Source organism: Dioscorea cayenensis, chromosome 5 (assembly GCF_009730915.1).
Source record: "Dioscorea cayenensis subsp. rotundata cultivar TDr96_F1 chromosome 5, TDr96_F1_v2_PseudoChromosome.rev07_lg8_w22 25.fasta, whole genome shotgun sequence".
NCBI classification, from domain to species: domain Eukaryota; kingdom Viridiplantae; phylum Streptophyta; class Magnoliopsida; order Dioscoreales; family Dioscoreaceae; genus Dioscorea; species Dioscorea cayenensis.
The window spans coordinates 14,276,936-14,304,139 of record NC_052475.1 but is presented as its reverse complement, the minus strand read 5'-3'; the positions used below and the strand labels follow the sequence as shown (position 1 = coordinate 14,304,139).

The following is a 27,204-nucleotide window of genomic DNA, read 5'->3' as shown; positions in this document are numbered from 1 at the left end:
TATTCTAATAAAAGAATATTTTCAAATATGTCATTCATCAAAATTTAAAACCCAGAAATGTTATCTCAGAAATATAGAAACTTCAAGGCAGGACAAAATTTTGTTTGAGATATATACAGAAATCAATAACACATAAATAGTGCAATTGAAGAAAATCAAACTCAAAATTCAAAGCAGAATCTAATAGATTTCGGTATATGTCTCCAAATTCACTATAAATGCCAAAGGTTATTTGTTTACTCTCGGTGAACCGAGCTAGAATAATAGAGGCCATTTATTTACTCTCGGTAACCTGAGACTGAAATATCATATGGTCATTTATTATATCACTGAACAAACATGTGCAAAACTGCAGTATCATTTTTCCAGAATTTCTTGTCGATAAGGTCAATAATTAACCCCCACTGACAGGGTTGCATATCATTCATTTGGAGACCAAAGAAAATTCAAATACAAAAATATTTGTAAGGTACAAAATTCAGAAATTACCAAATTTCTCCAATTCCCAAGTCCGCAAAAAAATAATAAAAATTTCATGGTCCCACTTTTGGGAGAAAGGAAATATCTGGAAATTAAATATATAAAGATTAAGTAAACAAAACTTTTAAAATTATTCAAAATACTAATTTCTCCAAACTAAAGTAAAACAATTATGCAAATAAATAAATAAATAAAAGAAATGATTTAATCAACCCAAATGATAGCAAATCATACCAACGTCTGGATACATATAAAATTCACAATTTAAAACATTTAATATAATCATTTAAATGGAATCACAATACTAGCATAATTAACAATACTTAATTAAAAGAAAATACTTAAGCAAAATATCTGAAAACACTTATTAGATAATAAATAATTTTCAATATTTACACAATACAATTATCTGAAATAAAAAACCATAACAAAATTAATAAGCAATTATTTTACCAATAAAGAATTTTTCAAATACTAAAAATACTTACCTAATAAGAAAATCCTTCAAGCTCTAAGGCTTTGTTTGGATGAGGTGAAAGACGGGTTCAAAAAGTAGGGTAAAGTAAGGGAAATTGAGTTTTTAAGTCATACCTTATTCAGGGCTAAGGTAAGATAGATGGAGGTTATCAAGCCTTTTAATGTTTGGATTGAAGGTAATAGACATTAAGGTTTTATATCAAATTACTAAAATGGACCTTCATTTAGTTATTATAATAACAACACTGATACTAATACGAATATGAATACTAATATACTAACACTAATATGAACACGAATACTAATATACTAAAACTAATATGATAATAATAATAATAATAATAATAATAATAATAATAATAATAATACATGTACTAATATATTAACACTAATATACTAATACTCATAATAATAATAATAATATACTAATATGAATAGGAATATACTAATAATGATAATAATAACACGAGTACAAATATACTAATATACTAATAGTAATACTAATAATAATAATAATATACTAATATACTATACTGATATTAATAATATTATGAGTACTAATATATTGACATTAATATACTAATATTAATACTAATGATAATATACTAATATTGATAATAATAATAATAATATGAGTACAAATATACTAATAGTGATAATAATACATAGATGTAATTATTTGGAAAAGTTGAGAGCATTTTTGTCCAAGTAAAAAACAAAACCTTGTGAATCCCCCAATTTGGAGAGTTGAGAAATGGATGTTTCTCAAGCCTCTCTTTAACACTAATATACTAATACTCATAATAATAATAATATACTAATATGAGTAGGAATATACTAATAATGATAATAATAACACGAGTACAAATATACTAATATACTAATAGTAATACTAATAATAATAATATACTAATATACTATACTGATATTAATAATATTATGAGTACTAATATATTGACATTAATATACTAATATTAATACTAATGTTAATATACTAATATTGATAATAATAATAATATGAGTACAAATATACTAATACTGATAATAATACATAGATGTAATTATTTGGAAAAGTTGAGAGTATTTTTGTCCAAGTAAAAAACAAAACCTTGTGAATCCCCCAATTTGGAGAGTTGAGAAATGGATGTTTCTCAAGCCTCTCTTTAACACTAATATACTAATACTCATAATAATAATAATATACTAATATGAATACAAATATACTAATAATGATAATAATAACACGAGTACAAATATACTAATATACCAATAGTAATACTAATAATAATATACTAATATACTATACTGATATTAATAATATTATGAGTACTAATATATTGACATTAATATACTAATATACTAATATTAATACTAATGTTAATATACTAATATTGATAATAATAATAATATGAGTACAAATATACTAATATTGATAATAATACATAGATGTAATTATTTGGAAAAGTTGAAAGCATTTTTGTCCAAGTAAAAACCAAAACCTTGTGAATCCCCCAATTTGGAGAGTTGAGAAATAGAGGTTTCTCAACGCCTCTCTTTAATATACTAATATGCTGAGAAGAACCATGTACCAGTGGCTGCCTCATGTTGACATCCTCCATGACCACAACTTCTCTTCTCTTCTTCCAAAACCTTTCCTGAGTTGTTTATTGCCTCAAAAGGTTAATGAAGAGAGAGAGACAGAGACTGGATGACAAAAGTTCAGGCTTTGCCATCAGATTGCCACCATGAATGCATGCATGAATTGGAGAAAAAAGCTCTATGAGGGAGTGGTTGTTCTTGGGATCCGCGAGCATCAACTGCTACCCTAACCAGACTCTCTCCCTCTCTCAGTAGAAAAAGGTAGAAGAAGGGCTGATTGCTAATGGCTTGGGATGGCAACAAAACTGAAAACAATTAAGGCTTAATCACGGGTTAACATGGGATTGAGAAATTTTAACAAAACTTCCAAAAATCCAGGCTTCGAAGCTTTTTACAAACCAATTAAGACAAAAAAATAATAATAATAATAATAATAATAATAATAATAATAATAATAAAAAATACAAAGTTCTCAAAACAAGATGACTAGGAGGGGAGTAAGGGAGAAAACAATGGCTTAATTAGCATCCTAAGCATGTTTTAATGCATAGAGGGGGTCCACAAAATGCAATAGAAACATAAATGCACAAAACAAAAGTAAGAATAGAAGTGCTATGGATTTAGGGGAAGAGTACAAAATAACTACAAATTTGATATACTATCACTCTTCATACAAAAAGAGCACAAAAAACAGAAAAAGACGCAGCTATACTTGCAAACCTTTCCTAGTCTCCAAGTAGCTATCTTACAGTAAATTTATAAGTTTAAAAGCCCAGTAAAGAAACCAACGATTTTTGGGTCTATTGGTACACGGGTCACCGATAGATCTCTCACCGAGTGGTGAGAGTTCGATTCTCGGCTGAGGGCACATTTTTGGGAGTTGTGAATAGTAGTTATGTATGGGTGGTTCCAGTGCCACGTGTAGCCCCATCCCCATTTATTCTACGAGCGTCTGCGCGTCACGCAGGTGCTTTGAGTGGGTTTGCCCGCTCCTCTTTCCCAAAAACCAGTAAAGAAGCAACTAAAAAAATAACATAATCATGTAATAATAAAGCTTACAAGAAGTGCAAAAGAAGAAATTACGCAATAAAGCTGACAGAGGAGATAGGTCTCTGGAAAGGTATGTGATGCCTATAGTTTGAGACGGCTATTGTGAATGTCACAGCTATGCAAGTGAACCTGTCATTAACAAACAATAAAGTAAAAGAAGAGTACTAATTACATAAGGAATTGCAGAGGAATTAGTGAAGTACTAAAGTTTTACTTGACGGCCATACGTTCATCTTGAAATTGTTAATTGTTAGCCTTGCAAGATTCTCTGTTCGTCTGGTGGAGTTTTTCTTCATCCCAAAAAGAAGGTTTTTTTTTTTTTACAAAACAAAAGAAAAAACAAAAATGGTTATTTATGGAGAAAAAAAGGGTTAGAATCACCCATAATGCTCCATCCATCTCCTCTTCTGTGGAAGAATCTGAGCGAAGGTTAATTTTTTCAGTAGGTCAGATTTATTTTAATTTGGTAATCAAATTTCAATATATCAAAATTCTCGCTTTCAATATTGTTTCATGAAAAGATCAACCAACGGATTCAAGAATCAAATGTCTAATTTGTCCACATCAACTAGATAAAGAGGATTGATGATTTGTTAAAGAAGAGTTGACAAAGATTTTTTGAATTTGATTAAGAAATTCCTCATGTGGTCTCTCTGAAACAACACCGAAAATGTGTTAACTATTTTTATACAAATTAAAACAAAACTCTAGATAAATGATCTATTGAAAAATTAATCGATCCGACCAATAAGAACAATATTAGCTCAAGTCAACTCCACCCTAACTCCATCGGCATAGCCAATTTCACTCCACTATAGTGGGAACATCTAAGCTAAGCTATGCCGTCTTTCTAACCACGCTTCCTAAACAGTCATTTGCCCTCTTACCAAGAACCAATAAGTAATTATCTTCTTACTAAGCACAAAATAGATTTTAATCATAAATAAAATTTAAACAAAGAAAACTAGAAATCTCAAGGTGAATAATCTTCATGCTTGTTCATACGTTTATTTTTCAACAAAAGATAAAAGGAATAGCAACGGGTAGAATCCTACATAATAAACAGATGAGTTGTTAACTCAAATTACTTATGGAAAGGAGCACCAGCAATGACATCCGTTTAACGGCAGGCTTACCCTGATGGACGCTATCAAAATAACTTAGAATGAAGCCTCAAGGATTAAAAATCACTAATAATAAAGAACCTGATTTATTGCTTCATCTATAATACTTCCTCCAGGCAGCAGATCTGTTAATTTGTATAAAGGTTAAGTAGCAAATATTTATAGAGGAAATGTCATTCATGTCTATTAGCTGCAGAAGAGATTAAAAATTAACAATAACAAGCAAAATAATAACAACAGCAGCAAAGAGAATAAATCCACACAACTTGGCGTCTCAAAATTTTTCAGATTACGCTACAAAGACGAGGGCAGAAATAAAAATTACGGTTTTGATGGGAGGGCAGAAACGCAACTCAACCAAACCAATTTTGCTTGTCAACGATCATGGAACATGACTGTAACTGGCTTGCAAAGAAATCTCTAATCTACATAATTAATTAGCTGCTCTGATGGTTGGCAGTTGAACGTTGAACTTCTTTTTGTACACATTAGGAACTTATGCACTGCCACTCCATAAATCATGGAAATCACCAACCGACCGATAAAATTAACACTTCAGTGCATCAAAAATCAGTCCGCGCTTTAGCAAGCATCTGGTCCATCCTCTTCAATTCTTTACTGTTTCTATGAATGCAGCACAAGTTCTGCAGCCCTTAAAAGTGTGAATCAAATCAATCAAACCTCCCTCCCTTGCTACTACTATGCATTGCTCTATATTTTTAATTCTTGGAGCATGTGGAGGTTTCCATTCAATGAATTGGCAATTCCGCTCCCAGGTTGCTGAAAGCTAACACTTCCATTTTCAGGGGAAGTCTTCGTGTTGCAACTGGATGAGCAAGACACGACAGAGCTGTAGCAACCTCCGAAGTGTGTTGAATAGGGAAAATATTCTGCGCATTGTGTTTTCCATCCTGCAATATATGTTAGAATTGAAATGACAGCCAGCTCAGATATACAAAATTTCTGAATTCTAGTGTTGTGTAACAGTTGATGACCACTCTTCAGTATGCAAGTGGATAGCGCAATCACAAAGAAACTACAGTTTGAAATTCAGCTGAAGCTATGACAACAAAACTTACTGGAAGCAGCATCATGGTCAATAAAGACTGTTTCAAGGAGTTTGTGGACTGCAATACAGTCATCAAGTTTCCATTCCCTGACTGGGCCTAGGGCGCCATTTCTGCCCAGAGAGTTCAGGAAATGCATTGCTTTTAATTAAGAACAGTAGAAGAATACAAGCCACCTATTGTACAGAAAATACCTCGGAGCGAAATTATTTGTTGTATCTTCAATTATTTTAATTGCTTCAACTTTCTTCTCAGGCTCCAGAACAAAAAGCATTTCTGCAGCTGCTGCTCTATGCATCAAGGAAGCTGCTTCCAGCAGAGGTAAAAAAATATCAGCATGCTAGCCGAGACACAGATGCCACTCTAAGCAAAAACATGAGAACGAGAAATGGACCTTTATTGTTTTCAAGGAAGAAATCATTGGCTTCCACAAGGGACTTCCCATTTAATTGACTGCACAATGGACAAACATATTAATTGATCAAAGGATGCAACACAAATGGGATAAACAGAAATGTCACGTGGAAACAACCTTATATCTGGCCGTTCAGCATCCAAAACTCTCCAGACAAGCTTCTCTGAATCAGTAACTGGGGCTGCAGAGTTGGCAATTTTATGGAAGAACCTAATCTGCAAGAAAGAATTTAAAGAAGCCAGCAGGATATGATAAGGATAGTATCACTACAAAGCAACTCACTGAGATCTACACCCAAGTGTATCAAAAAAATTATAATTGACAATTAAGGACAACGTACCAGACAACGATGGGAGTCAGGGTTATTTGCGTCCAACTTTAACAACTGCTTGACAGCCTGAAATTTCTGTATGTGTTAGTAACCTCAAGATAACCAATAAATATATCAACACTTCTTAATTAACAAACTAAAGACTCGATTTCAATTTGGATAAGCACATCTCTCAATTTTGAAGAGACAAAGATACCATCATCTCTTCTTTAGGAGGAGCTAAAGTGTGTCCAAGGCCTTGCACAATCCCCACTAGAGAAACATCCATATCCAAGTGTCTCATAGGTTGTAACAGAATATAATGAAGATCCTAGACACAGATAAAGTTTGAAGCACCAACAGGATAAACCTACAATTCCTTTCAAGGGAAGGAAACCATGATCCCAGAAAATTACAAGGAAAATATCCACTCTAAATGTCTCCTAGAAGACGGTTAAGCTGGATATAATTTGTGCACTGTGACCAACTATTAAAGGCTGGAACTTGCTAATGGCACCAATACAAGAAAACAAATTTTTAAAACCAATGAAAACCAGTTAATGTATAGTCAAAACACAAAAATCATAAATAGAAATGACATGGAAGAGGAGCTTCAGTCTAGAAACAATTTGAAACCACGAAGCACCAGTGTCTTGCAAATTGCAACATATATTTTCCAGAAGTTCCCTATCATAACTACCTTATATGTAAAAATTAATTATTCACAGGTGGAAGTTTGCAGTACAGGACACAAAAATATTTAGTTGAAAAAACTAAATAAACAAAGCTTGCATATAAACTACCTGGAATGCAAGCAAAATCTTCTGCTTTCTCATATGCAGTTCAAAAGACAATATGTGTGTTTCCAATGACTTTGATGAGTTGTTCTGGAGAAGATTCAAATACTTTGTTGCTTCCAATAACGGATCCTCAACCTGACATATTAATCAGTAGACGTGATATATAATCTGCTTACATCTATATCGAGGCCCACAAAGAGGAGAAGGCAGATAAAGAAATAAATAAATACATAAATTATCTTTGACCAAAAGTATACCTGCAACAGTTTGTCCCCATTAGGATCTAAATCAACAGGCCTGGCATTTTGGCGCTTCCCAGATTTAGAAGCACCAGTGGGTGCTTCCCCATTTTTCTCTTCCGCCTCCTAAAGGTTGTAAAGTATGAATATAGGGCAAAATAGCAAGCAATAGAGTAAATGAGAGAGCAATGATGTATATAACTTTACTTTCTTGGCACGAGCTTCAGCTTTTCTTTGTTTTTGCCTGAGTTTCCTTTTCTGTGAGGGATCCAACTTTGACATTGCATTCTCCTCCTCCGCACCTGATTTTAATGGAGAATCATGCAACTTCATATAACATCTGCATATAGGAAAAAAATAACCACTTCAAAACACACATTTCTGAGAGATACAAAAACTAAGATATTAGACAGTGCAGTCGAATACAAGGAAAAGAAACAAATTTTCAGAGGCAAGCAGGTTGAACATGCCTTAAAACATTTGATATATGACAGCAGAACATAAAACAAGCTTTAAACTTAATGACAATAGGCATCAAATGATGCTAACCATGTGAATATACAGTCGGTAGTGACCTGTCATAAGACCCAGTGATAAAATATCACAAACTTTGGTTCTTGAACTCAAAATTGGTCCATGAACTGTGCCCCAATGCATTTTGGTCCTGAACCCAAATGTTCCCTGAATCATACCCAAACTCATACTTGAATATTTTGTGTAGTTAAGGGACTTGAATGAACATCTTTGTCTCATTCCAGGGCAAAAATAAATATATTTGTATGGTCCAGCACCAAAGTGTACAATTTCATATAGTTGAGAAAAGAAATGACTTTTCTTGGTTCAAGAACCAAAATGAATATTTAGAAATAGTTCAGGGGCCAATTATAGGCATTCCCCTAAACCTCAAACAAAAACATTAACTTTTTTAAAATGGTATAGGTGAGGCATGAAAGGAACTGAGAAATTTTACCATCTCGTTAATAGATAAGATACAATATGTGGATGGTAAGCAGAACTAAGTAATAATAGAACTGCATGTTTCAGAACATGGAAGATCAGAAATCAACAGAACAATCACAGGAAACTGACTGAACAAAATTGGAACCTCATAAAGCTTTACCTTATTGCTCCTGCTGCAGCTTTCTCAAAATACGGATGTGAATGCAATTTATCTTGAAATTTCAGCATTGAGACATAAGACCGCAAAGTCATTTTACGTAAACAATAAGAGTGGAAATCAAATTGATCCTCAGTGATATCTGAGTAATGTTTTTCAACAGCAAGGAACTTCTTAAGAGCTCTCCCCAAATCACCTTGACGGAAGAAACTTTCACCAGAAGCCAGTTCATACCTTTCCAGATTTAAAAATCATTATTATAAGAAAAATCACTAAGAATACATCTAAACCATCGCAAAAGAAATTAAAAATAACCAACCACATGCATTGCATGTCATGCAGGTTATTATGCTGCTCTCCATCCTTCGTGAACAATACAGCTGTCTTCTCTGCTAAACCCACCTTCAGTGAACAAATACATTGGCAGAAATTCAGTTCCATGGGAAAGCATTAGGGATGGCAATTCTCATAGGTTTAATGGGTACCCAATCTACCTGAATGTTAACCCATTTAAAAAACCCTATTAGGGTTTAGGATTTAAAATTAAAACCCAAGTGGGTTAGAATTTAACCCTTAGGTACACGAAACCCAAAGACGTATATATGGTAATTAAGTACGTACTCCATATATATACACATTTATACACATATACACATAAATAAACATACATATGTATGTGTGTGTATGTGTGTGTTTACGTACATATAAGTACATTTATGGAATACTAGCTGCTCCCTCCAGAATATTGGCTCATTGACCATGATAGAAGGGCAACTAATTATTATTATTCAAAAGCCTTTTGCTATGCTAGCTTAATTTAAACAATCATACTCTTATAAATTTTATATAATTAATTTAAAAATTTAAATCTTATAAAAATTTTATCATATTCAACCCAAACTTTCAAAAAGAAATCCCTTCTCTATTCACGAGGTGAGGGGTTTGAAGTATTGCACTTTTTAGATACTTCTTAGTTTCTCAATTTTTTTTTTAAATTTACCAAAAATTAGCTTATCTTTTTACAATATTTATTTTGATATCTTACTATGTATAAATTAGTTGGCAATATTTATTAGTTTCTAAACACCATGCAGTAATGTGTTGACAATTTTATTTTGTGGTCATAGCTTCTAGAATTTTAGCAGTTCATCTTAATTTCATTTGATAACATTATATATAAATACATTGGATGATGTAATTTTTTATATTAACAACTATTAAATAATTTATAAATTTTTTGTTTATGTAAAAAATTTTGTTTAGTTATTCTCGAAAAAACTTTTGAAGATTAATATATTAAAATTTGCTAAAGTTATGACTATGATTATCTGAAATAAATAAGTATTAATCTTGTAAAGACATTTTTCTACTTTAAATATTAAACGGGACGAATTTAGCAGGCTTGGGACGATTTTAGGATGGGGCAGTTTTGGGAATTTAGGTAAAAATTAGAAATGAGTTTTGGTTTGAGAATTTTAGACAGGATTGAGTTTGGAAATTATGTTTTTTGAGAAAACCTGCAATATTGCCATCCCTGGAAAGCACTATGTCATCAAAATATTGTGCAGCAAACCTAATAATTTAGAGTATTCAAATGTACCTGATCAGCATGAAGCATGCGTATTACACATTCACTATTCAAGTAACGATCAGCCAGATCCATAGATCTTGCTTCATCAGCAATAGCAGCAGCAGCTATGAGATCACCAGCATGCTCCAATATCCTCGCCTGCAACCAGAAGCACAAGATAATTTCATGTATGTAGGATGCTCGATACTTTAATAAAATATGCCATTTATTTCATTTAATATAGACAGAACTATTTGCAATTCCAACAAGTACATAATTCCAAAAATTAAAAAATAAAATAAAAAGAAGGAAACACTGAACTATAAAATTACCACAGCTACATATTGTAAAAGCTTGTAATTAAAGGTTCAGAAAACAAGAATAGACAAAATAGCAGTTATGATTACTTCAGAAGATTCAAATATAATCATCTAGCTCAAAAAAATATAGTGCGACTGGCCTGGATTAATATTTAACTGGCAAAATTTTTGCAGTAAGACTGTCCCTTGTCTGATGAATGCAATTAAACAGCATAATGAGCATACAAGGAAAGGCAAAAATAAAAAAATAAAGAAAAAACCAGATTTAAATTTATAGATAAGAATACGAGAAATGAGGAAGACAAAATATTGGCCAGGAACCAAGATCCACATGATCTTAGGATAAGAAATGGCCCCTTCCTAACTCTCCAAGGTTTATGATACACCCACAACTAGTTTCTCCACTAACTTGAAACATCAAATTTGCGAATAGCTTCTTTTTATTTTCAGGATAAAATTAATTAAATAAATTTATTAATTGATGTTAAATAAATTTATGATACACCCTCTTGATCCCGCCAAAGTTTGGTCAACAAGTTCTCCCACTAAAACAAATTCAAACTAAACCAACCTAACCCATGCTATCAAAACCACGACCAAAGTCACCAAACACCACCTATGTAGTTCATCATATGCACAAAGGCTGATACATAAAACAGCAATAACAATGGATAAACATAACCCAAAATGTGATCTATTGTAAAATCACAAAAGAATACATGTTTCTAAATAACTATCTACCATAATTGGTAACATAAATGTAATCCAAGGCCTATCAAAACTTTTAACAGGAGTAAACTCTACTGAACAGACAAGATAATTATGTAAAGAAAATTAAAAAGATAAAATAGATATCAGAAGCTATAAGAAATGTTGTATTCGATCAAAATAATAATGTATCATTTATGATGACAGCTTACGAGATCGCAGAACATACTTTAGCAGAATATAAATCAATGACAGTCGGAGTATGTTCGATAGCCTCATCAATCTTAGCAAGAGCAACATCATGCTGCCCACGCCTGTCATAATGCTGCATCACCAATTATTGATAAATGATATTGTAGGATTTATATAACAAGATTCAAGGTAAGAAATAAAATAATCGGCAGAGTGGAAGACCTGGGCTAACAAAAATAAGGTCCACATGAGCGTCGAAGGTGGCTCCTTTTCGGACCTATAGTTCAGAGAGTGTTTCCATTATTTCTTGTGAATATATGCTTGAAACAGTAAAAGAAGGTAAAGGTGTTTGTCTGTGAAAGAACTAGTGCCGAGTGTAAGCATTTTAAACAGAGGAAAATTTTGTAAGTATACCATAATTATATCAGTTAGTAAGAAACCCTTTCAAGATGATAAACAACACACTTGTGCAGTCTCAGCAAAAATCTTGACTGATAAACATATGGGAAATAATCCCCACCCAACCTGATATTTAACAAACATTTAGTAAAAGCTTCAATGTTTCCGAACGGATACTGATTAAGAACAACTGCGGTTCATGGACCCATGATATAGACCACTGACTTCAAATTCACTGTTAATCCCATAGAAATGTTTTTACCTTTTCATCATGGTATTCTACAAGTCAAGTTTCTTAAGTTCTTAACAGAAAATGCTGCACTGCTCAATCTAAAGATTAAAAGGTTAAATCGTTCAACTAATAACCTCACACGCAACTGTAAAATGCATGAACATTTCTAAGACAGTGCAACAAGAAGAAACCATGTTTTACCTTCCGGGGAAACTTCCAGTAGATCTTACAGAATTTTCAAGTTGAAGGAATAACTTTTCAAGAATGTTTGCCTGCCAAGATGTTATAAATATAAGAATTCACCAAAAAGTCAAAAGGAATGACAGGTCAGGACCAAGATGAAGAAAAACTTCTTTTAATCATTTTTGAGAGCACACAACAATGATAGGATAGCATGATCACAGACCTTTTCTGGCTGGTCATACAATGGACTAAGGTCAGAGAACAAAGAAGGAACTCCCTGAAAAACCAAAAAATAGGTCAGACTTTGAGAACCAAGCATACAACAAATGCAGCATATGAAAAGCTACTAAGAAGTACTTAGTGAATTAAAGTTTTTCTAGAAAGACGAGTTTACACTGCAAATACAGGGTGCAGAAATAAGCACTACCTTCAATAGAAGTGGCCTAACATAGCTGTCAGCAGCCTCTTGGAACTTTTCTCCCTCAAGAAAATCCAATGGTATTCGCTAAGGAAAACAAAAGGCCAGTACGTATATATGCTTAGAAAAAGAAAAGAATGATCATTGTTCATCTTCCCAGAACAAATTAAAACAAGCAAGCAACAAAATTAGCAAACTTAGACACACTATTGTAAGCAGAACAAAATGTTTTTTCTTCAGATCACTAATCCAAATTTGGATTAAAAATGCAGAAAGAAATCAATTGATATCCAAATCAATTGCCACAAAAGCAAGAATAAAACGAATAGAAACAGCAGTAGGGAAACATGTTGTTGTGGGTCCCGGCTAACAAGACTACATAAAAAGCACCTTACCTTAACAGCAGATGACCAGGTGTATTCCTCCCTAAGAGATTTGTACAAAGACTCAAGCTGGACAATTTCATCTGCAGTATATTGCCCCTTTTCAGAATATAATCCTAAACATTTTTGCAGGCCGACAAAGTACCTGAACAGAAGCAGTGAAATCAATAACATACAAACTTTCTTTCAATTAACAAGGATGTCAAAATGAGCAAAAAAAAAAAAATTGAAAAATTAACCAATATTTTTTTTAGAAGACCAGTGAAATCAAAAGTGTTGAGAATATCAAACATAATAATCTTAGTTTTACAACGCAAACCTTTCAACAATTATTATAAACCAGTCAACAATTCACAATCGCCATCTTGTTTTATTTGAGAATGAGAATCTCAAAAGGCAATCAATAAGGTAGTGAAGGAAATTATCTCAGTTCTTCTTTTGAGTCACAGGCCGTGTTTTAAATTAACCATCCCCTAGCTCATTTTAGCGCGATGACCATAACCAGAGTGAAACTTGTTTGCTAATTGACTAGCAATTACTACCAAATAAAAGACAAATATACCACCCTTTTTTGCACAAGACAATGAAATAGCTGAAGCATTGACTAACCATTAACACACTTTTTACTAGATTGGCTCATCAATAAAATTTTGTCTTGCACATAAATTTGAAAATGAATTTTGATATGCAGAGAGTGATAAAGTCAAGGTCAACTTACTTGTAATTGTCAGAATTCATAAAAAGGAGGGACCTATATATTTTCTCTCCTTCCTTTAAGTGACCAAGCTTCACTAGGATCGAAACCATCTGTTCCTTAAACGCTAACTTATCAACCTGGTATAGCATGAAAGGGAAAAGAATGGTGCACATACTCAGCAAATGTAAGCAAACCAGTTCAGTCATACATGACAAGTTTGTGCAAATTTAGCACGAATTCTGTTGCAGTTGCGGTAATCTTAGTGATATCATGAATTCCCTATTAGTTTCCAAAAAGAGCAACTACTTTTAATAAAAATGTCTACTTCAACTAACATTTTTATTCAGAATAATACATGTACACATCAGAATCTTAGCTGGCACCATCAGAAGTACAGACGTACAATTTTGCTCTCCTTTTTCTGCATTTCCTCAAGAGCTCTGTCCAGTAACCCGCATTCCTCCAGCAAGGATATCTGCACAAAAATAATAAGGAAAAAGCTGTGGTGTAAATTCGCATCTAACACAGACAAGCAGCCAATTTTCAAATTAAAGGAACCCTTCTCATAGACAGCACATTTTGTATTCAACACAAAGTAGGTGCTGATTTTTGCAAAAATGAAAAATTCCCCACAGAAAGCAACAAAATAATTCAAGGGCATGTGCTGCTTTTATCACAAGAATGATACCCATGATATTTAAGATTATCAGCCAAGAGAAAGAAAGCATAGTGCATAAAGGTATGAAATGAACTACAATCTCCATACAGTTAATGTATACATAACAATGATGGGCAATAACTTATAGGCTCCCAAGCAGTTCCATCCGTTCTCTGCAATCACCTTGCAATTGCAGTCTATATGTAAAGTGTGAATCATGCAACCATGCAACTTTCTCCTGCAAGGTGATAAATTCTGTATAGATGGACGACACTTCTGTCATTCATCTTGGATGAACTATAGACATCTACATTTTCTCATTATTAGAATCTTAGGTTAATGAATACGCTCAATTGTCTGACATGGCAGTGGTAAACTTAAGCCATAGACTGTCAACCTTTGGTCAATACTGACAACCAGAACTGCTTTTCTTTTTAAAAACCCAGTATTCTAGATCAATTTCCCATGTTCATATGTAGGACATAAGACCTGAAAGTGTAAACAAATTTGACGCTAAAGGGGAAGTGAAAGGAAAATTTCCAATGTTGTTTCATATTTCCCCATTAAATAACCATTAAACGCTTTAACATCCAGTTCTAAATGCTAAAGCATTCAGAGTCACCAAAAAAAAAGCCCTTTCAAGCAGCCTAAACAAGGGCATCCAAGTATATTCACTAAACATTCAATGGCATCAAAAAGTATAGGTGTACATCAAGGCATGAAAGCATAGACCACCTTAAATGCCTCACGCTCCTATGGAATAGGAGTTCATTAACACTCAAGTACAGTCAATAGTGAGTAAATGACATGGAAAATATAGTCCACAAAGCAAGCATAACAAAATATAACCAAGTACAGAAAGTAAACAAACACAAAGCTACATCAAGAAGTTTCAAATAAATAATCTAAATTCTGGTTACCTTGTATAAAAGCATTTCTCCATGCTCATACCGCTCGTTCTCTGGAGGATAATCATCTTCTAGTGTACCTTCATAAGCCTCCAAAATCTCTACTGCCTTGGAGCAACTATCAAATGGACATAACAATCAAGAACAATGTCTAATCAGTAAACAAAAAAAAGATCTCATATATTGCCTTATGGATAGCTATATCTTGTGGATCTTCCTGTAAATAAGATAAACTGACTTATACAACAACTAGGGGCGACAAGAACATAAGAAATGGCAGTCTTATAAAAATCCTTCCCTTATCAGATCCCTTCAGAATACCTCCAAAGTTAATGTATCAATTAGGAAATAGATCTTAGAACATTAACACACAAGGCAACCCCAACCCAGACAGGAAAACAACACAGCTCTATAGCCATTACCGGTTGAGGAAAGGTTACAAAATGCTGAATTCTGACTAGAAATCATTTCACCAATAAACAATAAAGACAGCATATCAAGAAAAGTTGAACCAGATGGACAATCTTGCAATTCCTCATGAGTTACTTGGAATATAGAAAATGAAGTTAAGTATGGTTCCGAGTAGCATTCTTAGAATGGGAACAGGGTGGACAACTCTTGCAAAACATGGTTCGTTCCCAAGGTTAGTATTTGGTGGACATTACAAAAAGCACTTATAGAAAAAATCATACTTGGAATTCAAATGATGTGCAACGGCAAAACCAATCCAATTTGTTCGATGATTTGGTTTTAATGTTAGCAGTTGTTGTCTAGTTTCAACAAATCCTGTCAGATAGCGCATCTGGGCCTGCAAAAGTACATGACTGCAAGCATTAATTAGAATGTCAAAATGTATTTTGCATAGATTCATCATATTTCTGCAATAATTACAAGAAAAATAAAGGTGTGGGAAGATTTGCATACATGTCATCAACTCTATGCAACTAAAAGCAATTAGATGCCCAATTTTTTACAAAAACAGTTCTCAAATTGGTTGTCAAGATAGCACCAAGTCAAGATTGAACTATTATTACCTAAGAAGAATTTGTTAGATGTTATTACAAATGGTGCAATTTGTTCCATTGACCTTGATTACATGCTTCCAGTACATTACATTAAATTTCACTTCAGTATAATAAGGCCATTGATTTAAGTAGAGCAATAATAGGTTCAAGCATACATAACAGCTTTAAATTATTTTTTTTTGGGTTTACAATATATTATGCATCCAAATTATCTAACGGAGACCTACAGATCAAAATGTCATTATGCTAACATATATTTCAATGTCAGTTGACAAAAGATGATATCAGACAGTATTCAAGTATATCAACTAAAGGGCATTAACAGCTTTCCATACATATTTACCAGGGTCTAAGAAATAGATCAGACCAAAACAATGGACACAACCATGCCCTGTATTTGTCCATACCACATATTGGTTTCTGTGCCTAATAAACAAAGTTGATGTAAAGAAAATCTGACTAGTGTGCTAAATCACTCAAGTAAATCATATATAAATACACTGGAATTTTTTTTTTACTATTAATAACTACACTTCACAACTCCCTTTAATGAATCTATTTTCCCCAGCAAAAGCATAGATGCCGAGCCACCATCCATGGGATCAGCATTCATGATCAACAAACTAGATGTGTTGCAAGACATAGGACAGAGAAAATGCATGCATGCTCAAAAATTTCCTCCAAACAACAATATCTTGAGTTTGTAATCCAGAGATTGATTGAAATGTTGCTCTATAAAAGCCAATACAAATGATTTATAGAGAAAATTTGAAGAAACTAGATAAGCTTACAAACCTGTAGCAGGGAAAGATCCCTCAAGATCTCAATATTATCAGGGTCAATCTTTAAAGCATTTCTATAGCATTTAATTGCTTCCTTATAGTCCCTGTCTGATCGATAAAGAAGACCATAAACATGCCAACAGACATGACTTTTGAGATCATTCTGTACAGAGCCAAGAAAAGGAGACAAGTCAATATACAATTAACAGAATCAGAAGGCTTTTTATTTTAGGTGACATGTAACTAACCTTAAGGCCTCGGCGAACAAGTTCATATGCTTCAGACTTTCGATCCATGCAGTTCAATGTCAATCCCTTCATTGACAGGGTTTCTGATGATATGAAGCAAATAACACCAAATATAATAGCAAAACTGACAGCTTAAAAAAGCAAATTGCTTAGGGAGCTGCATAAGATTCAACTAGCCAAATATGATCTTACCTCCATGATCAGGGAACTTTTTTAATATGGCATCGGCAGCTTTTAAACCCTTCTTGTATTGCTTGGTCTCATAAGATTTCTGCAGAAAATGGGAAACAGGTAACTACTATGGTTAAGGAAAAATTCTATTACGCTCTCTGGAATGCGTTAATGCAACATATGTATGCATTTTATAAATAGTAAGACCAACAGAATCTGGAAAAAAAATATTTTAAAAGGTAATTACTAAAATATGCCCTTATACCCCAGCAAACAATTGGGAAAAAAAAAACCTAGCTTCAAGTCATGTCTAAGGACTAAGGAATATAACAAAATCCTGTACATTGATCAATCGGAAGATTTTTGCAAAGGTGAACAAAGGAAAAATACTTGGTAGTAGTTAGACGATCCTCATCCAATAATTGCTAAAGGTCAAGCATGTGAATAAACAAAATTAAATTATAATCATAAAAGAAATCTCCTTTTCTTTTCGTTATCTGTTGAATATACCACTGACATAACCTGCCTAAACTAAAATCAGCCAACTTCCAATGAGCCCAACATTGACTTAAAGTTCAATTTGCCAGCAGCAATCAGAACCAAACAGTCTATACAAACAAGATACTTTGTCACTTACACTAGCCAAAAGCAAGTAAATACGAAAGAGACAGATGATGCTCATGTACCAGCACTGAAACAGCTTCTCACACAAAAAGCAAAACACACCCCCAAAAAACAAAGGACAAAAGAGACAGATTTGATTCTGAGGACCAACACTAGCTTTAGTAATCAATCATGTAAAAATTCGTGGCCACAAAAAGAAAAAGAAAATTTTCTTGAATGCTAAAAATGGAGAAACCAATAGTCCTAGGCACTACCAATCCCAAACCAATCAATCTTAATGAAGCTCGCCATTAACATTTCACTCCCAGAGTTCCAGCAACGATCAGCATCAAACACAAAACCCATGATTACTCACAACAAATCCAAAACTCAAATTTCTCAAATCAACAAACCAACCCGAACAAAAACCAACACCATTAATCTCACAAAGACAACAATCCACATAGCAAGAATCCAATCACACAAACCAACATAAAACGCTCAAGACAAAGATTCAGAACCCGAAATCGGTCGACGCAGAAATTCTGGCACACAAGTCGAAATCTAAAAAGGGATTGAAAGCTTACAACGATGACTTTGAAGAGATTAGCCTCCTTGGGAGGGAGAGAAGAACCCATTCTCTTCTCGGAGGGATCTCAGCGAAGCCCTAGAGGCGATGAAGAGAGAGCGAGAGAAAGAGCGAGACAAGGGTTTGGGACTTGGGAGGAGGTGCTGAGGAGTAACAGCGAAAGCGTTCGAAGAGATGCTTCTCTTTTTATCTGGTTGGGGGGAACCCTAACCCGGGACCGAGTCGAGACCCAAATCGGGGCTCGATTATGATGTGCCGCAGCATCCTTTAACTTAATTTGTTCTTTAGATTTATTAAGAGGATGAGTTAGACGTGGTAAGCCGTTTGATTAGATGGAACAGGTTAAGAAGTAGTGCTCTGCGGAGCAAAAGGTTATCTCCGAGTCGCCGAGTCGCCGTCGGGAGTGAGTCACGTGACAACGACCCTCCAACGCATCAAGTTGGATTTTAATCTACTGGGAATTTGATCAAATGGATTGGGCTGTTGGGCTCGATTGATTGATGATGTCCAAACACATTTACTAGCGCCTAACTAAAAACAAAATTTTATTTTATATCAATTTATATATATTTATGTGAAAAATATTTATAAATATTTAAAATTATTAAAAAAAAATATTTACATTTTATTTATATAATATTTTTTTTTTACATACAAAATATATGTGATATTGTCCACAAAGACGTAAAGTATTTGTTTCTAGCTCAGGAGATGGGTTTAAACATGTCTTAACAGTGAGGTCATATGTGCTCACGATTGGTGCAAGTTATCCACATTCGTCAACATATATAGATTTATATATTTAAAATTAGACATAAATATATAATGTAATAAAATGTGTTCAGATAATATCATCAAATCGAGCCCAACAGCCCAATTCCATTATATCCTGGCCGATTAAGATCCAACTAATTAAGTGGGAGAGTAGTTACTCGTTAGGTAACTCGGAGCTCACCTTTTGCCTCGCGGAGCACCGTTGCTTAACCGATTCCATCCAATCAAATAATTCATCCCATCCAAACTCATATGTCCTTTATAAATCTTGGAACAAATTATAAGGAAATGCCGCACATCATACATACAAACTCGTCCCCGGGCTTAGGGATGGCCCGGCAAGATAATAAGAGAAGCATCGCCTCCTCATCTTCCGATGCTACTACTCTCCTCTTCAGCACCTTTTCTTCATTGTCTCTGGGGTTTGCCGAAATGTGATCTTCTCTCCCTCCCGATGAGGCTAATCTTTTCAAAGTCATCACCAGAAGCTTTCAGTCCCTTTCTTGTTGTCAACCTGGGTTTTGCGTTTGACATATTGCTGGGACTTTGGGAGTTAAATGTTAATGGTCAGCTTCATAAATATTAAAAATAATTTCGAATAAGCACTGCTCAACTCAAGACTGCTGGCTTTTCCATTTTTACAATTGAAATAATTGGGTTTCCAACAGAATTTTCCCTTAAATCAACCCTGAAATAGTATATACTTCTACAATATTGGTTCTCTTTCTGCAGAAATCTTCTTATATTAGCACCTATGTAAAATCTAAATTGTAATTTTGACGAATATTTATTTTTTTTTTTTTACACAGAATATATATGTGCTATTTCTTGAATACACGCAAACTAGTTAGAATTTAGAACTTTCATGATCAAGTTATAAAAGGATCGGAGGATCGCAAGAGCAGGTAAACATATTCTTTTGATCCTCCATGGACACCAACGTAGGCATTGAAAGAAGAACCACAAAAACAGAGTAAAAAGTAACATAGTTTTTCTTTCATTCTTCATTCTCTCTTAAATCAAAAACATATCCACAGTGACACCTGCAATAAGAATTGATTTAAATGAGACTATCATTGTTTAGGTTCAAAACCAGACCAGATGTATTTACATGGCTTTGCACAGCTGGGATACTTTTGCTCATATTGTGATTGCATCTGCAGCTCTTTACCAGTTCCTTGCTCATGTCTCATCTCCATTTCAAGGGTACGAACATGGAAAACCATTAATATCTGGATCAAATCAAAACATACATCGATGTCTTTAAAAAGAATGGAAGCTGAAAGCAAAAACAGCAAACACATAGAAGTTCTTAAGGAGAAGACTTCAAAGACAACCAATATCCACTTATGAAACAATAGAATAATGGAAAACTATGATGATTAACAAAAGCATTGTTGAGAACAAAGAGGAAAAGAAAATTCATTGTATCAAGTTTCATTACCATGCACAAGGCTCTGAAGTCAAGTGTTTGCAGGCAAGTTCAATTTCCTCCTCCGTCATTTCAATAGTCTGATCACTGTCAAACCCTGTATCCTCTGAACCTTGTGTCTCATCGATTTTTTGTTTGTTTTTCATACGAGAACTACTTATATGAGCCAACTCGCTTTCATAGATATTTTTAGTGGAGATAGCAAGTTGAATGAGTTCTTCCTTCGAAAGCAACTCTTTTTTACTTCTTCCTCCGCCATCAAGTTTGGCCAACTCCTTGACGACTCGAGGGAGAAACTTCCACTGCTCAGTCACAAGCCGAACATCCTACAAGAAGTTTTATCAAGACTTAGAAGTGTTGTAGTATAGACACCTATACATATTGTGAGGTAAGTGTTATTTATAGGTTCTGATTCCCAAAAGGACAATTTTAGGCCTCATTTGTGTATGCCTAGGATATTGGGTAAATTGCAGTTCAATGCAAGTGTTTTTGCAACTGGAAACTATCAGAAGCAAGCTTTGCCAGTAATTTATGATGATCAAAATCTCAGAAAGCAATGAAAATGATAATAACTTACATGGTCTTGCTCAAGAGATTCTATGGCATCTTGCAAACAAGTGATGATCCCTTCTGCAGCTATTGTTCTTACTTGATCAGCTTCTGGCTATCCATAGAGAAAAGTGGAGATATTTTAACAAACCATCCAGAGATTCATGACAGATTCTAACATTCTCCAGGTCATCAGCATGTTTATTTATGAAACACATGTGTCAGATGGGTATTACAGGAATAATAGGCAGAAAATTTTAGTTGAATAATTCCCTATAATGCAATATACTGCTGGTTACTGGCCTGTTACAACCATATGAAAAAACAAAACCATCACAAAAAATGTCATAAATGGTTTTAGTTCGGCACCTTCTCACTCCATACCAAAATGATACATGTCTCGTCTTACAAAAGATCCAAAGAATAAGTGTTATACAAGTTAAAGACATGCAGTGCGGTTAGATGCTCAGATTGAACTTGGACATATTAATAGTCCTACTATTCATTTTTCAGGTATCAGAACATAGATCAGCCAAGACAGAGAAATACGATATGGAGACATCCTAATTAGCACCATCTCCAAAGTCAATCCAAACATGAACAGACCTCATTAATTTCGTCACATGAACAAAAAGACCAGGAAAGAGCCTAGATGAGTAGATAATAATAAAAAATCTCAAAACATGGCAAAACATGAGGATATCAAACAGAAACCCACCTTCTCTTCCTGACTCTCCAACCATGATACCGTTTTTTGCAGATCATCCATGACCCACTCTTTCACTTCCGAAGGAGAAAATAGATCTTTTACAGTATTAGAACTTCCATCCTGTATAAGCATCAACCGAAGGAAATGAGGACCACAAACCACACATTGTTCAAAGATTAAAGTTTAAACACCCACCAAAAAGACTCAAGCAAATCCTAAATGTCCACTTAAGCTCAAATTTTTTAGATTCAAAACTCAAAACAAAGAAAAAAAGAGTAATATAAGTTTATAAAAAAACAGAACAACCACAAAACCTTTTGGCAGGTCTAATGGAATGTCAAAAAAATTAACCTTGCAAATTCAAAGCTCTAGTGAAGTCCAACTAATTGAAGATAAAGAGAATAGAAGAAAGTATGGCATTCAACTACTTAGAATACGTAATTAAGTCTAGAATCTGAGAGTCAATTCAATAAAGAATAAGTAAATTCAATCAACTTAAATCGCCAGGAAATTCAGTCACAAAAGTGTTCCAATACTTCATCCCAGAAACCAAATTTTTAAATTGGTAAGAGATATTGTTCGATCAGAGATAAGCTTCAAGTATGAAGTTGATTGTACAAAGTTACAAACCTTGGCCACAGCAGACACAGTTGGCTTCGGAGGATGTGATCGTTCTTCATCTATTAATTTAGGTTCTTTGGATTGAGAAGTTTTTTTAGCTGAAAAATCAGTTAAAGTTCAGAGAACTAGTTGAAAAATAAAAAATAAAAAGGTAATTTCAGAGTGATGCATTAAACTTCATCAAAAGCATATGGAACAAAAATGCAAAATATGATTTGACAATAAAACACTGCTATGATTAAATATTTTTGGGATCACAAATTAAAATAAGAACTCTAAGTTATTGATCAACAGAAGGGAGTTTTATATTTCTTCATCAAAATTGAACAATATGCCAATATCACGGAATGATATTAAGTAGCAAAAGTGAAGGATAGAGAAAATGTTGGATCACCTTGGCTAGTCTCAGAAGATTCATCATGTTTTCTCCAGGGTTTACCAACATTCATAAGATAAGGCTCGATGTCAATTAGCTTTTCCTCGCTGTAACACTCAGATATCCATTCCTATGAGGGAAAAAACTGTTAACGTGAAGTTACTAGCTTCATATCAAGATTTCAGCATGTCAAAGCATACAAATGGAGATAAGGTAACATAAGCATATCTTCTCTGGAATGTGCAAAAAGAAATATAAGCATGGCTTAGGGAGGTCAAAGTAGATATATCCAAAGTCTATGAATGCAGTCCATGTGCATGCCTTGAAACAATATTCTTGAATACAATTCAATACGAAACATAGACAATAAAAGTTATGGAAGAAAAAATTCTCTAATGATATTAGATATTCATTAGTTATATAGAGATTATCCTCATAGATTATTACTATCTAAAATCAATTCATTTACATTTTCCAGTGTACTGATTTACATGTATCTAGATGTAATCAGCTTAGATTTTCAACTATTTCATTTAAGACTGTCAGAGGATTGAATGAAAAAACAGGTGAACTCAGAATTGGAATTAAGAAAAAGAACCAAGTAGAGGAAAAAAAGGAAAATAAAATAAAACAGTGGCAATATAACATAAAGGACTTATGCCTAGAAAAATCAAAATTGCTTTTCGACCTGGAACAAGGCCCACAAACATATCTCTTTTTTTTCCTGAATCTAAACAAAGAAGTCCTAATTGATCCAGAAAAAGAATAGACTTTTCAACACAAACATCCCTTTCCTAGTGTCCAATTAAAAGACTAGAAATCCCCTCCTATAAGTAATTGTTCAATGAATTTATCCCATACATATTCCATTTGTCTTCAATTGTAAAGTAGATGAAGCAATCAAGTTATACACCAAAGAACTAAACATAGTATTAGGCCAGAAGCATCTAATTACAACCCCAACAATTCCACATACCATCAATCCAATTCAACAATATATATGCTCTAGTTCAAGGCACGCACACAAACACAAACACACATATAAATTGCAGTAAACTAAAAATTCAATGAGAAGTGGTGAAAATACAGAGAAGTTGCAAAATTACAACCTTTGAAACTATAGTTCCACAATCCCCCTGCACTTGCCGAAATTTAGGAGTATTCGGAAACGCACAAACAAGAAGAGTGCAATCTGAACTCCAGTCAGGCCGATACTCCGCCCCCATTGCCAATGCTTTCGACCTCAGCGTACTCCTCTCTGGGTTCACAAACCCAGACAACACGAACACTACCCCTTCCTGCAAACCAACAAACAGTTCTCAATACCTTGAAGACATTAACTACTTCAAAAAAACAAAGGAATGAACCAGAGTCACAACCAGAAGTTTTGAGAAGCTCGATGAACTCTCTTTGCCGCTGCACACACCATCCTTCTGCTGTTTCTTCTTGCAGGAACCTTCCCCGGAATCCTTGGAACTCGTCCAAGAAGGAAGTTTTCTCTTTTGAGGAGGATCATCGCCATTTGAGCTCGATTTAGGCATCAGGACCACAAAGCCGGATAAACCGGCTGCAAATGATGAATCATCAGCGCATAAAAAACGAATTTTGAGATCAGTGGGGGATTCAAAGTGCGATTAATTTGAAAATAAAAACACTGAACAAAGGGATTGAAAAAGAAAATTGGGGGAGAAAATGGGTACCGATCGAGCGCGCGGACTAGGGTTTGTGAAAACTGGAAACGATTTCGATTTGCAGCAGTCCCTGGAAGACGAAGACGGGGGGTTATTATTTTTGAGTGGGTATTTTATTATGCCTTTGTTACATTTTGAGCACTTCATTTCAATTTGTATCAAAATGAGCATTTGACTTCGATTTGCTTTCAGCGAGAGGGCACTAGAACTATTCTGGTGATGGGCTGCTGACGTGGTTGCCGGAATTCTCACGTGGAAGGCTATGTTCCACGTCATATACTCACGTGGAAGCGCCAAGTGGACGACTAAAGCACGTGGCTGATCTCCTATGCCACATGGGATGCCACGTCAAACTAGTTGCTCTTCTTCTCCTTCTTCTCCTCCTTCCCTCCCGAGACCATCTTTGCCCTCATCTTCATCTCCCCCTCCCCGTGAAGCCATCTTTGCCCTAATCTTCTTCTACCCCTCCCCTAAAGCCATCTTTGCCCTAATCTTCATCTCCCCTCCCCATGAAGCCATGTTTGCCCTAATTTTCTTCTCCCCGTCCCCTAAAGCCATCTCTGCCCTAATCTTCATATCCCCGAGTGCCTTAATCTTCTTCTCCCCGATTGCCCTAATTTCTTCATCTGCGCCTGTACGCATCCAATAGTATACTACTGAAGAAACTTTCTCCACATTGTGTGTTCGAGAATTGCCGGTGTGCCTCATGGAAGTTGATTGGATGATAAGGCCAACAGACGCAGGATCACCAATTTATTGTAAGACATTGCATGTATACTAGTTTTTATGTTTATATGCACATTATTTTTGCCACCTATGTTGGAAGTAAATCAATAGGAGATAATTAACGGGACAATCTAATGATTTATTTGTTTAGATAAAAAAATCTACATAATGCAATCGATTGTACTAAAAGGTGCTTTTACTCGACTTTTTCTAGATCTAGTGGTCAATGTCTCTTTTTTCTTTCCTTTGATCTATGCATTTTTTTAGTCTATCTTTCGTTGTATTAAATAAATCTCTCTGTAATTTGGTGCTTGTATTTCTAACTTAATTTTTTTGTCAATTTACTTTTTCACCGCATGTCATTGTGAACTTTGGGAGTTTACATTGTAAAATGCATGATTTAATGCCAATTGGTTTTTTTGTTGTGTTAACATGTGTTCCTCATTTTAATGCCAAAAAAACAAGGCTAATGTTCATTGCATTATTTGAGGGTAATATGTTTATATGTTGTTAAATACTTCAAGATGTCTTTGTTTAGATTAAAGTCTACATAATGCATTGATTACCAAATTGTTTTTTTTTTCTTTCCTTTTTGTCAGCACCCAATAGTGAGTATTTCACAATTAGATTGTATTACACTTATGGTGAGGTACACAAGTTCGAGGGCCGTAAACTTGCTGGTTTTGCTGATTATTGCTGCCCTGATAAAATATCTAAATTAGAGATAATAAACATGGCAAAGGAGATGAGTGTAGCTGTGGATGGAACTACATTTTGGTGGCTGAACGTAGTAGGCAGTAATATGGGGCTGAGGGAGATAAAGAATGATGGAGATGTCTTGGAATTAGCTTCAAGTGTTGGCCAAAACAGGATATTAAATATATATGCAAAGGTTTCCAACTTAGTTGCAAGAGATAGTCATGTCACAGGCCCTGGTGATTAAGCAGTAGATTCTGAGAAGAGTGACAGTCAAATGGAAAATCCTAGACAGCAGAAAGAAGGGGATGATGGGAGTGAACTTCATGATTCAGAATATAGCTTCAATAGTGAGGAAGTGGACAATGATGAGAGCAGTGATGGTGTGGAGGGGCATAAGCAAGGTGCACAACAAGGCCATAGAAGAGTTGAAGGTGTTCAGGATCAGACTACTGTCAGAGATGAAATTGAATCTGAATATGGTGAATCTGAAGAATTGTATTCATGTTCTGAGACAGATGAAGAAGGGATAGGTCCAAGTAAGCCCAAATATCCAGAGTTTCATGCTGAGCTTGATATGAAGGACCCCCATTTTGAGATTGGGATGAAGTTCAATAGTTTTGGCCAATTTAGAGAGGTTGTCAGGAACTATGGAATTAAGAACATGTTTGTAATGAATTTTAGGCCAAGTAATAAGAAGAGATGCAAGGCAATTTGTAAGAAGGGATGCCCTTTCTATTTATAGGCAGCTCCCATGATTAAAGACCCAAACACAATTCAAATCAAATCTGGAATTCTTAAACATGAGTGCACCAGGGAGCACAATGTGAGGCATGTGAGTTCAAAATGGATTGCTGAGAATTATC

General features: G+C 34.4%; 2 protein-coding genes across 2 annotated transcripts; both read right to left on the bottom strand.

Annotated features, from left to right (window-relative positions):
* Nucleotides 1-4,958: 4,958 nt before the first annotated feature.
* On the bottom strand, nt 4,959-18,933 carry LOC120261071 (N-terminal acetyltransferase A complex auxiliary subunit NAA15). The gene is made up of 26 exons (XM_039268746.1): nt 18,763-18,933; nt 17,594-17,672; nt 17,402-17,484; nt 17,167-17,316; nt 16,039-16,154; nt 15,359-15,464; nt 14,184-14,255; nt 13,802-13,917; nt 13,096-13,228; nt 12,710-12,787; nt 12,506-12,559; nt 12,301-12,371; nt 11,691-11,745; nt 11,506-11,601; nt 10,279-10,407; nt 8,998-9,080; nt 8,682-8,912; nt 7,769-7,901; nt 7,580-7,687; nt 7,326-7,457; nt 6,553-6,609; nt 6,330-6,427; nt 6,192-6,250; nt 5,992-6,103; nt 5,810-5,910; nt 4,959-5,641 (listed from the first exon to the last, which is right to left on the bottom strand). The coding sequence occupies exons 1-26, from the start codon at nt 18,811-18,813 to the stop codon at nt 5,442-5,444; spliced, it is 2,703 nt and encodes a 900-aa protein (XP_039124680.1). The 5' UTR covers nt 18,814-18,933; the 3' UTR covers nt 4,959-5,441.
* A 1,579-nt stretch (nt 18,934-20,512) lies between these two features.
* On the bottom strand, nt 20,513-25,031 carry LOC120262504 (DNA-repair protein XRCC1). Its single transcript, XM_039270633.1, has 9 exons — nt 24,926-25,031; nt 24,605-24,792; nt 24,335-24,523; nt 23,244-23,355; nt 22,859-22,947; nt 22,238-22,348; nt 21,548-21,634; nt 20,983-21,296; nt 20,513-20,770 (listed from the first exon to the last, which is right to left on the bottom strand). Coding segments are annotated over exons 2-9 (1,065 nt in total). The 5' UTR covers nt 24,767-24,792; nt 24,926-25,031; the 3' UTR covers nt 20,513-20,769.
* Between the last annotated feature and the right edge of the window lie 2,173 nt (nt 25,032-27,204).